The following is a 15,168-nucleotide window of genomic DNA, read 5'->3' on the forward strand; positions in this document are numbered from 1 at the left end:
GGAAGAAGGCGGGGAGCGGGGAGCAGCCCAGCGCGCGCAGGGAAGGCCGAGGTGCGTGCGGGCTGTGCCCCCAGGGCGAAGGCCCGGAGGCCGACGAGAGGCGCGCCCAGGCCGATCTCCTCGTGACGCCTCCCCCCCCTTCAGCGACTGCCAGTCAGGTGATTCCGGGCACGTGATACGCACCACTTACCCTTTTGTCTCAGAGTGGCAGCCCGCCCAGCCAATAATAAACCGAAGCTTGGCGGCGGCCCAATCGGAGCTGGGCTTATGGGCGGGCCCGGCGGCGGCTACTGCCGGGGGCGGCGGCACCAGCGGCGGCCTAGGGAGGCGGCGGCCTAACCTGGCCTGGCCTGTCAGGGCGCGGGCGGTGGTGGTCCGGCACCATGTCCCTGCAGTACGGGGCGGAGGAGACGCCCCTGGCCGGCAGTTACGGCGCAGCCGACTCGTTCCCCAAGGACTTCGGCTACGGCGTGGAGGAGGAGGAAGAGGAGGCAGCGGCGGGTGGCGGTGGAGGCGCGGGGGCCGGCGGCGGCTGCGGCCCTGGCGGCGCTGACAGCTCCAAGCCGAGGATCCTGCTTATGGGGCTACGGCGCAGCGGCAAGTCCTCCATTCAGAAGGTGAGCGCCCGGTACCCGCCTCCTGCCCTTGGTCCCGCCCGGCCCACGGCGCTCAAGTGGCGGCTACCCCGGAGGCCCGAGACGGTGGCGGCCTGGCGCTGCGTCCCCGGGCACTGTCCACACCTGCGAGCGCGGAGCCTGGGCGCGGTTCGCCCAGGGTCCCCGACCTGGGCCTCCGAGGGCCGAGCGGGGCCGGGAGGCGACGCTGGCTGCGGGGAGGAGGCAGGTGCCGGTCACCGCCCTAGAACTCCTCCCTCCTGGTCGCTGCCCTTGTGGCTTTGACGAAACCGACCGGTCGTCCCCGGTTCTCACGCGGAGAACTTGGTGAGCGTGCTGTCCCGCCGCATCTCACTTAGGTGGCAGGAGTTTTCAGGGATCTCCTCCCAAGATCTGGACCGTAGCGACGCCTGAAAGTGTGGTGGCGAAGACACTGGGCATCTCAGTATTTTGTTGTCAGTCTGTTGGAGAGTTCTGTAACATTTTTTTTTTTGGGGGGGGGGCGAGTCCTATCACTGCATTTACTTTATTTAGAACTTGTAGCCCTGTGGTTGCAGTTACAGGTGACAGTCCCCTGTAACTGGTCACAGCGATCTTTGGAGATGGTTTTGCAGACAGACAGACATCAGTGCATTTGTTTTCACTTGGGTCCGTCATGAACGAATAGAATGAATGCCTAAGGCTTTTTATTTTTAGTGAATAGGGAAATAGAGGCAGGGTTGATTTCTTTCACTCGGCCATTCCCATTACAAACAGAGCAAACTTCTGGTAAAACTACGGTCACAGACAACCATGCTTTCCCCATTTCCACTCTGACACAAAGGTCTGTCCAAACAGAAATCTCTGGCATTTTGTAGGGGTGGTGTTTTTAAAAAGCAACATCCCTGCCCACCCCCCATTTCCCCCTACCCCCACCCCCCCACTTGCTGGACGACTGTCTTATTTTCTCACGTCTGTGTCAAAGTTAGACAATCTGGGGGGAGTGCCTACGCTAGGTAACTACCACTGGAACCTGTGAGAACTTTTTCTCTCTTCCAAGTTAACTCTGAGAGACAAGTTTGCTGTATGTTAGGATTGTGTCAGGCAAACCTTAAAGCTACATCTCCAGCCCTGCTGTGGTTTTTGTTTTCCTCCTGTATAGCAGGCTGGCCAAGAACTGAGTATATAGCCAAGGGTGACTTTAAGCTTGTCCTGAGTGTACCTCCTCAAGGGCTGAGATTTCAGGTGTGAGCTCTCATGTTGGCTTGACTTGGTGCTGGAAGCCAGGGTATCATGTATGATAGGCGGGCGCTGTGACCACACTGAGCTACACCTTTGGCTTCCTGCGGTGATGTTTTTAGCATCTCCTGCCTTATGGAGCTGCCTCTTCCCCCCTCCCCCAGGTCTCCCTACTTCTCACTTTGGACAGTTTTACCTACTCAGGATCCACTCTACTTTCTTTATTGTTCCTAAGAGCCTGAGGTAGGCATGTGTGTTATGTTTGAATGAACACAAAGTCTCAAACATTACCTAGAATAGTTCATGATCTTAAAGCAGGTCTTGACAAGTTTAAATCTTTGATCACAGTTGTAATGTTGGTGCCATGGGATTTCTATGCAACTTGTGTAGTTAAATAGTCGCAAGGTTGTTTCTGTTTCTCCTAATAAAACCCAATAGGACCTGGCAAGGTGCTACTGTAATTTCAGTACTGGAGGAGGGGAGGCAGAGGCAAGAGAATTGGATTTTGAGGTTAATCTGGGCTATATATTTGAGGCTCTTTCTCAAAACAGCCCTCCCCTGCCCCCCTCCAAAAAGTTACAAATACTGAGAATAGAAAAAGCAAATACATGGAAACCATATGGGTTAGAGATGTGGCACCAGAACGCAGCTAAAGTAGTAAAAGAAAGACTCATCCTCAGAGTGGGCTGAGTGGGCATTAACTTGGCGCTTTTTGTCAGAAATAGAAGAATAGATGGCACCAGTGATTGACTGTCCTATTATCACCTTATTTATTTATTTTACACCAAGGTCACAGTTGTAATGTTGGTGCCATGGGATTTCTAATATGACTTGTATAGTTAAATAGTTGCAAAGTTGTCTCTGTTTCTCCTCACAGGTGGTGTTTCATAAGATGTCACCCAATGAGACTCTCTTTTTGGAAAGTACCAACAAGATTTATAAAGACGACATTTCCAACAGCTCATTTGTGAACTTCCAGATTTGGGATTTTCCTGGGCAGATGGACTTCTTTGATCCAACCTTTGACTACGAAATGATCTTCAGGGGCACAGGAGCATTGATCTATGTCATTGATGCACAGGTAGTTAGGCATGATGGTGTGCACTCTTTGGTGGCAAAAAGGCAGAGAACAGGAGGAAAGCTGTTTGTCTCCTTTGTCATGCGCTTGAAGTTACTCTCTTTCCAGGAGGTCCCCTTCTACTGACTGCACCTGATTCCAGACTCTTAGGTGTTTAGGAGATGCCATTTACATTTCTTGAGTCCCAGTTAATGAACCATTACCATTGACTTTCTACTTTTATTGGTTAATGGTAGATATTGCTGTACTTTATTAACTATTACAGTGGTCACCTCACCCACTGAAGTATCCCATCGATGGTCACAATCTCAGGGAGGACATGAGAAATGAGTCAGTTATAATGGACTTTCCTGACTTGTTTAAGTAGAATTTCTTCTAGGAAGATATACTGAGGCCCCGCTGTGTGGTAGGTAATTATCTGGATAGGCTCTGTCCCTACCCTTTAGCTTACTTTTGTAAGGTGAAGCACGAGGAAAGCTTTCTGAATGGTGCCAGCTTGGTAGTGTGTGCTTTCTTTTACACGATTTGATGTACTCTTCAGAGTGTTGTGTGGGTAGTTATTCCCATTTACAGATACTTGACTCAAGATTAGGCTTTAAGCAACTTGTTTAGAGCCACACACCTGATAAATGGCAGAGTTGTGATTACTTTAACAGTTCTGTTAGGAAGGAATGTGCATTTTGTCTTCCTTAAGAGTAACATTTAAAATTCAGGCATTGGTATTTGATTTTCTATGTTAAGAAACTGAAGAGCTATTTACTAGTTATATGTCAGTATATCTGAATATTTATAAGTAATTAAAATAACTATTTTCTGTGGTTGGGGAAAGAGGTGACTTGAAGCTTTCTTGACTTGTTACTTGTGTTTTATAAGATTTCTTGTTAAAAACCATCTTGTTCTGACTTTCAGGACGACTACATGGAGGCTTTAACTCGACTTCACATCACTGTTTCTAAGGCCTACAAAGTTAACCCAGACATGAATTTTGAGGTTTTTATTCACAAAGTTGATGGACTGTCTGATGATCACAAAATAGAAACACAGAGGGACATTCATCAAAGGGCCAATGATGACCTTGCAGATGCTGGGCTAGAAAAGCTCCATCTTAGGTAACAATATGAGTGTTTGATATGAGAGCCCGAAATGTATTCCATCTGTCCTCACACACCCAGATCCCTGACACTGTGCTTTTCCCAGTTCTCTAATAGTTTGGATCTCTTCTCTGTTGACGTCTAGGCTGTTTTGTAAGCCTTGTGCTACTGAGAAGTTACTTTTCCCCTTTCTCCTTTTCCTGATGATTGAAGTCATGTGAAGTGTTTCCATTGGCGTTCTTGCAAACTCCTCTCAAGGGACTGTTTCCTCATGGCATGAGTCTGCTTTCCGACTTCTCCTCTCTGGGTTTCTTCACTTTTTAACTCCCATTGGCTTTGTGTAAGAAATCTGCCTTTTTTTTTTTTTTTTTTTTTTTTCGAGATGAATTTTGTATATTTTTTTTTTTTTTTTTTTTTGTGAAAGTTGAGTTTGGGTCTTAAAAGTGTATACTTTCAAGTCTGGACTAACTCTAATATATCTTAACTTTTAAAAGCAGTTTATACTTCTTAGAAACTCTGAAGTTAGGCATATTTGCTTTCTGCATTTATGTAGTATTGCTGTTAAGTTTGAAGGACTGCTGGTTTACAGTTAAATATTAACTTACCTTAAAGGACACATACTAATGTGGATTGATAGTTATGTATTTTGTGTATTTGTATTCTAAAAGTATATGAGGAGTGATATTGTATATCTTTTGTGATAATAGGAAGAAATGAATATTTATAAGTACTAAGAGGATGTCACTTGATCATAAAAACAGCTCAAAGGGGAAGCAGAGGAGAGACATGCGTGTAATTTCCTTGCCTTTGGTCTGTTTCAAAAACTTCCTTCTATACTTAAGTCAGTTGTCCTGTCCCTAAGGTTTCCTGGGCCATAGGCTATAAAATCTTTCAGGTAATTTTTAGAAAATATTGTATGGGAAATTTCATTGACCCCTTTGGATTAAAATTTTAAAACACGAATAATTCATGTTTTAAAAAAAGTTGAGGATGTTGAGTCTTTGTAAGAGTTGTACATGGTGTTGTACTTTAGTAATCCTAGCACTCAGAAGGCAGAGTCAGGAGGATAGTTACAAATTTGAAGTCAGCTAACCAAGGCTGCTTAGTAAGATCCTGTCTTAAAAAACACAAGTAAATAAATGTTTATAAGAGAAAGTAAAAGTACCATCCCATAGAATCCCTCAATCTTAAGCATCTGTTTTTGTTTTTTTTTCTGCAATTTTTAAACATGCTTCCGTGTGCTGGTGAGGAACCATTATGATTTTCTCTATTCCCTGTTTACTGAGCACGTCAGGGCATTTCATGGCTTTCCTAGGAACAGAGAGGCCCAAAGCTAAGCCTGTTACCCTCAGTAGAGTTTTGCATCAAACTTACTACTGTGTGCACTGGGGATTGAACCCAGGACCTTTTATACTCTCTGCAAGCATTCTGCCCTTGAGCTACCCCCAGGGCATCCCACACCTCTCTTTAGTACCAGCATGATGAGGTGCAGTTTGCCTCTGCACTTCTAGGAGCTCAGCTTAGGAAGATGCTCTGTGCCTTGGGGGTTCTGTCTGTCCCCATCCACTTCCAGTCCTGAGGACCCTAACCTTGCTGAAGTTTTTGCCTACAGGAAACACTGAAATGTCCACTCTTGCCGGTGTCAGGAACCTTCCCTGCCACGGCACCCTCACCTCTGGAGCAGAGTGCCTCCATGATCAGGTTCTCAACTCACTTTCTGGAGTTTTTGTAAATCACCTGGAAAGTATAAACACACTTCTCATTTCTGACAATTTGTACATAAAGTATATCATGGATACAGCTAAATGATGAAAAAAAGTCCTCAATGAGAAAAGCAGGTAGAATTGTCCACAGTACTTAAGGGGCCCGTCTCTAAAAGTTGTGTTTGGTTAAATCTGCATTTGATTTCACTGTAATTCATTTAGGTCTTCATCCTCAGGCTGATTGCCTAGCACCTGCATAGTCACTTACTCCAAGGAGGTCAGGTGTTTAGGTTTTGTGGCTGTGACTAAACTTTTCACTCAGTAAACTCTCATGAACACAGTTGAAGGCAGTGACTTGCAGCTGTGAGGGAGATGACAAAGCTGCTTTCCTTCTGGGGCTTGCGATTGAGAAGGACACAGCTCATAAGAAATGTGTGGTGGATTTTAAGTCCTTACCAAATGCTGTGAAGAACAAAATGGCAAAAGGGTAGCAGGTACATGTTTACTGCTTACATACACTGGTCAGGACAGAAGAGGGTCTCACGCTACAGCCTTGGAGCTCTGCTATGTAGACCAGGCTGGCCTCAAACTCACAGAATTCACCTGCCTCTTCCCAGGTGCTGGGATTACATGTTTACACCACTGTGGCTGGCAGGAAAGGACTCTTTGAGGTGACATTTTAGTAGAAATGTGAATAATATTTAATAAATAGCATGTTACTCTGCTGAGTGTGGTGACAAAATCCTGTAATTGTAGCTTCCCTCAGGGAGGTGGAAACTTGAGGATTCAGGGTCATTCTCCACTATATAGTGAGTTTGAGGCCAGGCTGGGCACCATCCCACTAAAACAAAACAAAACAAAAACCCCCACAAATGACCATGTCTCTACCTTGAATTTTGTTCTTGGCTTTTTTTTTTTTCTCAGTTTTGTTCTTGGGAAGTTTGCTTATGTTACCCCTTGTGTTTCTCTCTTGAAGAGCCTTCCTGGGTGCTCCCTCAGTTACCCTCTGTGTAATATAGCAAACGCACATCCAGACTGGGAAATGGTCTGACAATCAGAAATGATGGAGGTAGTAGACAGGGTACATTTGAATGTTAAGAACTTTGAAATGTAAGAGATGATTACCGTAGTTACTGGACTTCTTTTATGAATAACCATCCTATGTTGTATTTTTCAGCTTTTATTTGACTAGCATCTATGACCATTCAATATTTGAAGCCTTCAGTAAGGTGGTACAGAAACTCATTCCACAACTGCCCACTTTGGAAAACCTATTAAATATCTTTATATCAGTAAGTAAATTATTTACTTTGATTTAATTCCCAATTCTGCTGTTGTTAAATGTGTTTGTATTTAATTCTCCAAAAACGAAGACTTGAATTAAAGATCAGTGATTCAACATGAAAGATAAATAGCATAAAGTATAGCTTGAGTGGTTATATTCTGATTGTGCGTGTATGTGTGTGTTAGGTAAAGTTTCCCATACTTCTTTAATTAAAAGCATCTTCATGAAGGTTGAATGGAGTACTGCTTAGCATATGAAAAGCCTTAGGATCAGTTTTTAGCACAATACACAAATAATAATCTTGGTTGGGTGTGATGGAGCACACATGTAAGCCCATCACTTAAGAAGAAGAGGCAGAAGAATTGCGAGTTTTAGGTCATCCTCATCCTAAGACTGACTACCTAGTAAGATCCTGTCTAAAGTCTCCCAACCAAGCATTTTTTATTTGGGGGGTCTAATTGCATACTTAAACATGATATGAAGAGTTGGAGATTGAGTTCAGTGGTAGAGGATTTATTGAATCCTACATTCAGTATCCGAGAACCATAAAAAAAAAATAAAAACAAACCATGGGAAAATTACTTTTAAAATTAAGATTGTTTTTTAGTAATTTGAGGTCTTTAAAAAATTGTAAATTGTGATTCTTAAAAGAAACACTTACCCAATTTTGTTTTTCCCAAGAATTCAGGTATTGAAAAAGCTTTTCTCTTTGATGTTGTCAGCAAAATCTACATTGCAACAGACAGCTCCCCTGTGGATATGCAGTCTTATGAACTTTGCTGTGACATGATTGATGTTGTAATTGATGTGTCTTGTATATATGGGTAAGTGCTTACACATTTCTGCAAGATTCCAGGCAGGTGGAGAACTTACCTAATTCTTACCTCTGGCTTATACTGAATGAAATGAGGATCTTTTCTTATTTTTGAAATTACATTTATGTACTCACTGTATATATGAGTACAGTGTGTGGGTATGCGTGTCATGCCACCTGTGTGGTCAGAGGACAGCTTTTGGGAGTCCATTCTTTCACTGTGTGGGTCTGGGCCATACTCAGGTCAGGCTTGGTGTTAATTGCCCTTACCTGCTAAGCCATGTTACTAGCCTGAAGTGGGACTGTTTGGAGTATGTATGTCACCTTAGAATACGATGTCTCTGTGTGCTGGACCTTCAGACGGGATAGCAGAGAACACTCGGAAAGTCTCTCTTTTTGTGCTTGGGAGAGTTTGTATTATCTTCTGTCTCCTGGGACTTGGCAAGACTTAAACAAAAGAACCTAACTATATTAATTTATTTAAAATGATCTGGGGACCAGGTGTGGAGGCAAAGGCAGATTTCTGAGTTTGAGGCCAGCCTAGTCTACATAATGAGTTCCAGGACAGCCAGGCTACAAAATGAGACCATGTCTCAAACCATCTCCAAAATGGTCTGAACAGCCAGGTGAGGTTGCTCATCTATAGAATTTCAGCACATAGTAACAGGGTCAGAAGCAGTGCCCTGTCTAACCAAACAACAGTAAGTAACACACATTAAAAATGTCTGAGTAAATGCTACTGCCTAAAACTCGGGTTTCATGGAATGAGGAAATTTTGGGGGTGCAGGGGTGAGGGTCATTATGTAGCCTTGGTTGGCTCTCTGTGAAGACCAGGCTGGCCTTGACTAATAGAGATACTCCTACCTCCACCTTCTGAGTGTTGGGACTAAAGGTGTGTGCCCCATACCTGGTAGAATAAGGGATTCTTTCTGTTGTTGTTGTTGCTTTTTAAAAAAAAATTGTAGTGATTTATTTTTATTTTGTGTTCTTTGGTATTTTCTCTGCATGAATGTCTTTGTGAGGGTGTCATAACCCTTGATCAGGCAAGTATGAGCTGCCATGTCCTAGGAATTGAACTCACCTTCTCTGGAAGCGCAACCAGTGCTCTTAACCATTGAGCCATTTCTTCAGTCCAAATGAGGGATTCTTTTTTTTTTTTTTTTTTTTATTCAAATGACTAAATAGTTTCATTAAAATGATAACAATCATGATAAAATAATTGTTTTAGAAACTAAAATGAGCTTGGTTAACAGTGAGAAGAGAAGAAGAACTTAATGCAGATTATACATCAACCATAATAAACTAGAAATAAGTATAGTTTAAGTTTTACCATGCAAATTCTACTATTTTTCACTTTTCTTTTTTTTTTTTTTTAGATTTATTTATTTATTATATGTAAGTACACTGTAGCTGTCTTCAGACACTCTAGAAGAGGGTGTCAGATCTCGTTATGGGTGGTTGTGAGCCACCATGTGGTTGCTGGGATTTGAACTCCGGACCTTCGGAAGAGCAGTCGGGTGCTCTTACCCACTGAGCCATCTCACCAGCCCTTTTTTTCACTTTTCGAGTGTAGCATTTGTTCTTTATACTCTATTATTCCCCAGAAGTCAAAGGCAGCTGCCAAAGTGCCTCACACAGATAGCAGGAGGTCCAGGTTACCAAGGACATCACAGAATATCATCAACATAATTTTCTTTGTCTCAGCTTAGATGAGCCATTTTTTTTTGACCAAGACTGCTGAATGTTCATCTTGTTCATTCAGTGTCTTGTTTTTTGCTTTCTACCTTCTGAATTAGTAGCGTTTCTTCAGCATAGTCAGCTCAATGTCCTGTTTGGGAGTCAAATGAGGGATTCTTAATCAGTGTATTTAAAAAAAAAGATATCAGTATTTTTAATTGGGATATGATGGATAATCCTAGCCTTTGGGAGGAAGGAGTAGTCAGAGTTCCAGGACAGCCAGGTTTACATCATTAATGAGACCCTGTCTCAGACCATCAGAATTTTAGTTATAGAAAGATTACAGGACATCTTAGTGAGATTGCAGTGGTCCACCGTGCTGCCCAAGGACAAGAAGAAAGATGCCGGAAAGTTGGCTAAAAAAGTCAAAGACCCAATAAATACATCTGGTGATGGCAAGGACAAAAAGAAATGGTCCAAAGGCAAAGTTTGGGACAAGTTGAACAACCTTGTCCTGTTTGACAAAGCGACATATGACAAACTCTGTAAGGACATTTCCAACTACAAGCTTATTACTCTAGCTGTGGTCTCTGAGAGACTGAAGATTCAAGGTTCTTGCCCATGGCAGCCCTTCAAGAGCTACTTAGTAAAAGGCTGTTCAAGCTGGGTTTTTTTCTTTTCTTTTCTTTTCTTTTCTTTCTTTCTTTCTTTCTTTCTTTCTTTCTTTCTTTCTTTCTTTCTTTCTTTCTTTCTTTCTTAGATTTATTTATTTATTTATTATATGTAAGTACACTGTAGCTGTCTTCAGATGCACCACAAGAGGGTGTCAGATCTCATTACGGGCGGTTGTGAGCCACCATGTGGTTGCTGGGATTTGAACTCAGGACCTTCGGAAGAGCAGTCAGTGCTCTTATCCACTGAGCCACCTCTCCAGGCCTCAAGCTGGTTTCAAAGCATAGAGCCATTTACACCAGAAACACAAAGGGTGGAAATGCCCCAGCTGCTGGTGAAGATGCATGAATAGGTTCTATGAGCTATACATTTGGGCAAATAAAACTTTATCGAATTAAAAAAATAAAAGATTACACCTAAAATATTTGATGAATACATTTGAGTTTCCGCAATGTCTCTCAAATATAGATTTACCATATGAACATTCCTTAAACTGTAGAAATTTATAAAATACCAAAACCCAAAAGATTTTGTAGACTAGGCTAGAGGAAGAATGAAAACATTCCAGCAAATAGCCTCTTGCCTAGCCCTCATTCTTCTGTGTATCAAGACCAGAATCCCTAGGGTGCTGTTAGCCTGTATTCTTTCTAATGTACCTCCCCTTCTCTGTCTGTGTGCCTGCTTTGTGAGTACAGTACCTTACCTTACCTTGTCTTGTCTATTTCTGTTTACTCTCACTGATTACATGCTGTCCTTTGTTGCACTACCTTCTGTAAGGAAAATAAGATGGTCTGTTGTTCCTCAGTGAACTTTTGTATTTTCTATTCTTAAAAATAGATCAGTAGAACACATTCCTTTAAAAAAAAAAAAAAAGAAAGGAAAAGCTAATCAAAAGTTTTCAAGCTAGTTTCACATTTTTAAACTGTCGTTTATTTTGTCCATCCTCCATGCTGCTCATGTGAAGATCAGACAGCTTTCAGTTGTGTGTTCTCACCTTCTGCCTTGTTGAGACATTCTCACTTGTTTCTTGTGCTCTGTGGACCTCAGACTCATTGGCCCTGCTATGCTGAGCCTCCTTTGTACTTGCATCGTGCAGTTCTGATGTCAGGCCGTGCAGCCATAGGTTCTATCAGCTGAGACCTCTCCCTAGCCCTGTTACTTGGTTTTTATACCTAAAAAACAAAACAAAACAAAACTAATAGTTTGTTTATTGTAGATCTTTCATTTGCAGGCCTATATCAGTACAGATAAATAGGAGGGAAGGTTTGAAGTTGCTGTAGTCCTTGCATCCCACATCAGCAAAAAAATGAATGAATGTGCAGGACACTGCTGGGTCACAGGAGTAGTGTATGTGGTTGATATTTGGCATGCACTTTATCTGAGGGTGTCTGCTGCAAGCTTTTCACTGAGAATCTCAGCAGTAACCAGGTTCCTTTTCCTTTCACCTGAGTCCCTTTAGGGCGTGTTGCTTCTGAATCTGTTTCCTCTTGCTTTTAACCTTCCTGCTTTTGCTTGGATGTATTTTGACTAAAATTCAGATAAACATACTTGCTTTGAAAGATTTTTCAGTTTTTTGGGTTTTTTTGTTTTTGTTTTTGAGAGGGTCTCAGGTAGCCCAGGCTAGCCTCAAAGTTGATATATGTAGTAGAGGATAACCTTGAATTTCTGATCCTCCTAAGCACTAGGATTGCTGGTATCTATTACCACAAGCGGTTTTATATGGTCCTGGGGATGGAAGCCAGCTACATTCCCAATTCAGCACCTTAAAATCTTTCATAGAGAGTTTTGACCTAAAACAAAACAAACAAAAAACCTAAGTCTACTTTTTAAAGTCATTAGTATATTTTATTTCTTAACTTTATTAACCATTAAATCTGTCTTATCGCCATGCATGAATAGCTATCTAGATGTCTCTCTTGTTCTTTCTGTCCCTTACAGTTTTGCATTTGCTAAAAGCAAGTGTTTACATAGCTGTGTCCCCAGCCAAGAATGTGCCTTTAACATTTTAAAAATTGAATGTGTGTGTGTGTGGGGGGGTGTGGCCGCGTGTGTGTGTGTGTGTGTGTGTGTGTGTGTGTGCGCGCGCGCGCGCGCGCGCGCGCGTGCGCACACACCATGGTATACATATGGAGGCCAAAGCACAAGTTTTTTTCACTTCTTGCTTTCACTTTTATGCAGGTTTTGGGGACTGAACTCAGGTCATCAGCTTGCATGATATAATGTTCTCATGTTAGTGTATGACTTGAGATCATGTAGCTCAACACTAGAAACTACAGCTGTTTACAGCTGCTGGCTATGGGTCCAGCCATAGAGGTTCATGTACGGCTGTGTTGCTTGTCAGCTGGTGCCTTCTCTCACTTCCTGTGTGGCACAGAATAGGATCTCCTTGACCTCTGGCTATCAGCTGACAGACAGCACAGAGCACTTGCATTTCCTCTTCTTCCATCAGGAGGAAGCTGCTTTCTTTATACCCTTAAAGCACTGGTTCACTTCCCCACTGCTGTGATAGTGGACACTGCTTAGGATTGAATTAAAACCCGAGTTTGAATCCAGATCTTGCCAGATACCTTTTTACTTTTTATAAATTGGAGTTTTATGACTTTAACATTGGCATAATTCTCTTATTTGTATTTAGATTACTATGTTTTGCTTCCTTGCCTTTGTGACTCCCAAAGTTAAGTGCTTAAACAGGTTAATAGTAACGATTTTCTGGGTTGTTGTAGGGATCAAATTAATATATGAAAAGGTAACCTGTAAAATTTAGAGCACTTTAAACAACAATCTCTGTCATGGAAATAGTGCAGGAGATGGTGAAGACAAAACAGGGGGCATTGTTTTCCACCAGATAGCGGTCATGGCCTTTCCTTTTTAGTATGGTTCCCTTTACTTTCTAAACAGTTTTTATTGAAATACTTTTTCTCTATCTTTGAAACAATCTTACTTTAGGCCAAGCTGTCCATTCTCATCCCTCACACTCTTGAGTACTTGTGTCTTTCACCCTCATTTGAAAGGCAGATACTTTTTAAAGATATATTTTGTGTATTATGAATATGTGTCTGCTTGAAATACTTTTTCTCTATCTTTGAAACAATCTTACTTTAGGCCAAGCTGTCCATTCTCATCCCTCACACTCTTGAGTACTTGTGTCTTTCACCCTCATTTGAAAGGCAGATACTTTTTAAAGATATATTTTGTGTATTATGAATATGTGTCTGCGTGTCTGCATGAGTTTTTTATGTTCATTGTGATATGTAAGCCCTCGGAGGCCAGAGAGCATAGCAGATTGCTGAAACTGGGGTGGCAGGGTTCTGAGCTGCCTTGGTTTGTGTGCTGGGAACCAAGCGTGGGTCCTCTAGAGGGGCAATGAGTGCTTTTTAGCCAGTGGGCCATCTTCTCAGCCCCCAAATACCTCTACTAAAGAGGCAGTTTGGGCAACTCTTAATTCCTAGCAGGTGCAGGCATATACATGCTATGGTACCACATGCGGAAGTTAGAGAACAGCTTTTTAGGAGTCATTTCTGTGTCCACTGTGGATCAAACTCTAGTTATCAGACTTGGCAGCAAACCCCCTTACCTTGTCAGCACTCAGACTCTTTAAAAAGTTGTTGATTCTTAACATAATTCCTATCTCTCTCTGGCTGGGGTTGATCTTGGATAGACTTATGTATTTTCTTGATTCCATTTGTTTGTTTGTTTGTTTAATTTGTAAGGAAACAACAAAAGGTGTCTGAGAAAAAGCGTAATTGGTTTGGCATGTAGAATATACCCTGTAGTTGCTGGCTGAGGCTGTGGCAGGTCCTAGGTGGTTGTGTACCTCGAGGGAAGTGGGGAGAGTAGGCCCTCAGAGCACAGTCTGGGCAGGAGTGGCCTGGCCAGCAGGGCATTAGCACTGTCAGTGGTTCAGAGCTACAGTTAGAGACTGTCACCTATGTCTCTAAGTGGTGGGTTACAGTAGTGATGAAGAGACATGCAGCGCCTTGCTGTTAACCAAAGCTCCTAGATTGTGTTCTTTGTGACTCTTACCCTAAATGATGGCTGTCCCAGTATATTTCAGGCAGTACTATTCCTTCTCAAAAGATGTTTGGGGATCAGGGTGGAAAGATTTGCTCCTGTACAAAATGCCTACTTGGGAAACTTGTAATAAATGGTGCTTTCTTTTAAAACAGATTAAAGGAAGATGGAAGTGGAAGTGCTTATGACAAAGAATCGATGGCCATTATCAAGCTGAATAATACAACTGTCCTTTATTTAAAGGAAGTCACTAAATTTTTGGCACTGGTTTGCATTCTTAGGGAAGAGAGCTTTGAACGAAAAGGTAATGAAGTTTTTTGTTTTTTTGGTTTTTTTTTTTTTTAAAGCTGCTTGTATTTATAATTAGTTGTTCCGATTTTATTCCTTTTTTATTTGTGTGTGCATGCGCTCAGGTATATATGTACATGTGTGACTGAGTATATGTCTATGTACCACATGAATGCAGTGCCAGTGGAGCCAGCAGAAGGCACTGGGTCTGCTGGAACTGGAGTTACAGGGCATTGTGAGTCATCGTTAAAAAGAAAAAAAAAATAAAAATAAAAAGCTAGGCAGTGGTGGTTCACACTTTTAATTCCAGCATGTAGGAGGCAGAGGCAGGTGGATCTCTAAGTTCAAGGCCAGCCTGGTCTGTAGAAAACAGCCAGGGCTACACAGAGAAACGCTCACTGGAAAACAAAAACAACAAAAAAGGACTTATCTATTTTATATGTGTGTGTACCTGAGTGTATTTACAACACATGGGTGCAGGAGCCTGAGATGGTCAGAAGAGGATGGAACACGAGAACTACAGGTGCTTGTGAGCCCCCACCACTGGGAGCTGGGAACCAAACCTGGGTCTTCTGTAAGAACAGCAAACACCCTTAATTGTTGAACCATTTCTCTAGCCTTCAAAGAGATGATAATGTGTTCATTCTCTCTCAATCTCTCTCTCAATCTCTCTCTCAATCTCTCTCTCTCTCTCTCTCTCTCTCTCTCTCTCTCTCT

The 15,168-nt window shown here is 42.3% G+C and overlaps 2 protein-coding genes across 2 annotated transcripts in view; both read left to right on the forward strand.

Moving 5' to 3' along the window:
* The first annotated feature begins 272 nt into the window (after positions 1 to 272).
* Positions 273 to 15,168, forward strand: part of Rragc (Ras related GTP binding C) — a 20,865-nt gene continuing 5,969 nt past the window's right edge. The window contains exons 1-6 of the mRNA XM_021199723.2: positions 273 to 617; positions 2,710 to 2,913; positions 3,820 to 4,019; positions 6,882 to 6,996; positions 7,671 to 7,813; positions 14,319 to 14,467. Coding sequence (XP_021055382.1) covers positions 384 to 617; positions 2,710 to 2,913; positions 3,820 to 4,019; positions 6,882 to 6,996; positions 7,671 to 7,813; positions 14,319 to 14,467 — 1,045 coding nt within the window. The 5' untranslated portion in view covers positions 273 to 383. The remainder of the gene's footprint in view (positions 618 to 2,709; positions 2,914 to 3,819; positions 4,020 to 6,881; positions 6,997 to 7,670; positions 7,814 to 14,318; positions 14,468 to 15,168) is intronic.
* On the forward strand, positions 8,139 to 10,938 carry LOC110323185 (40S ribosomal protein S25-like). The gene is made up of 3 exons (XM_029539786.1): positions 8,139 to 8,213; positions 9,743 to 10,136; positions 10,415 to 10,938. Exons 1-3 carry the CDS (start codon positions 8,139 to 8,141, stop codon positions 10,498 to 10,500), a joined length of 555 nt encoding a protein of 184 aa, XP_029395646.1. The 3' UTR covers positions 10,501 to 10,938.

Source organism: Mus pahari, chromosome 6 (assembly GCF_900095145.1).
Source record: "Mus pahari chromosome 6, PAHARI_EIJ_v1.1, whole genome shotgun sequence".
Taxonomy (NCBI): domain Eukaryota; kingdom Metazoa; phylum Chordata; class Mammalia; order Rodentia; family Muridae; genus Mus; species Mus pahari.

What these genes read in the sequence shown, in the direction of transcription:
- LOC110323185 (XM_029539786.1), top strand. Translation starts at nt 8,139, where the DNA reads ATGTCTCTGTGTGCTGGACCTTCAGACGGGATAGCAGAGAACACTCGG. An exon ending in CTCTTTTTGTGCTTGGGAGA is followed by an intron (nt 8,214 to 9,742) that starts GTTTGTATTATC and finishes AGGAAGGAGTAG; the next exon opens with TCAGAGTTCCAGGACAGCCA. An exon ending in GAGCTACTTAGTAAAAGGCT is followed by an intron (nt 10,137 to 10,414) that starts GTTCAAGCTGGG and finishes CCACCTCTCCAG; the next exon opens with GCCTCAAGCTGGTTTCAAAG.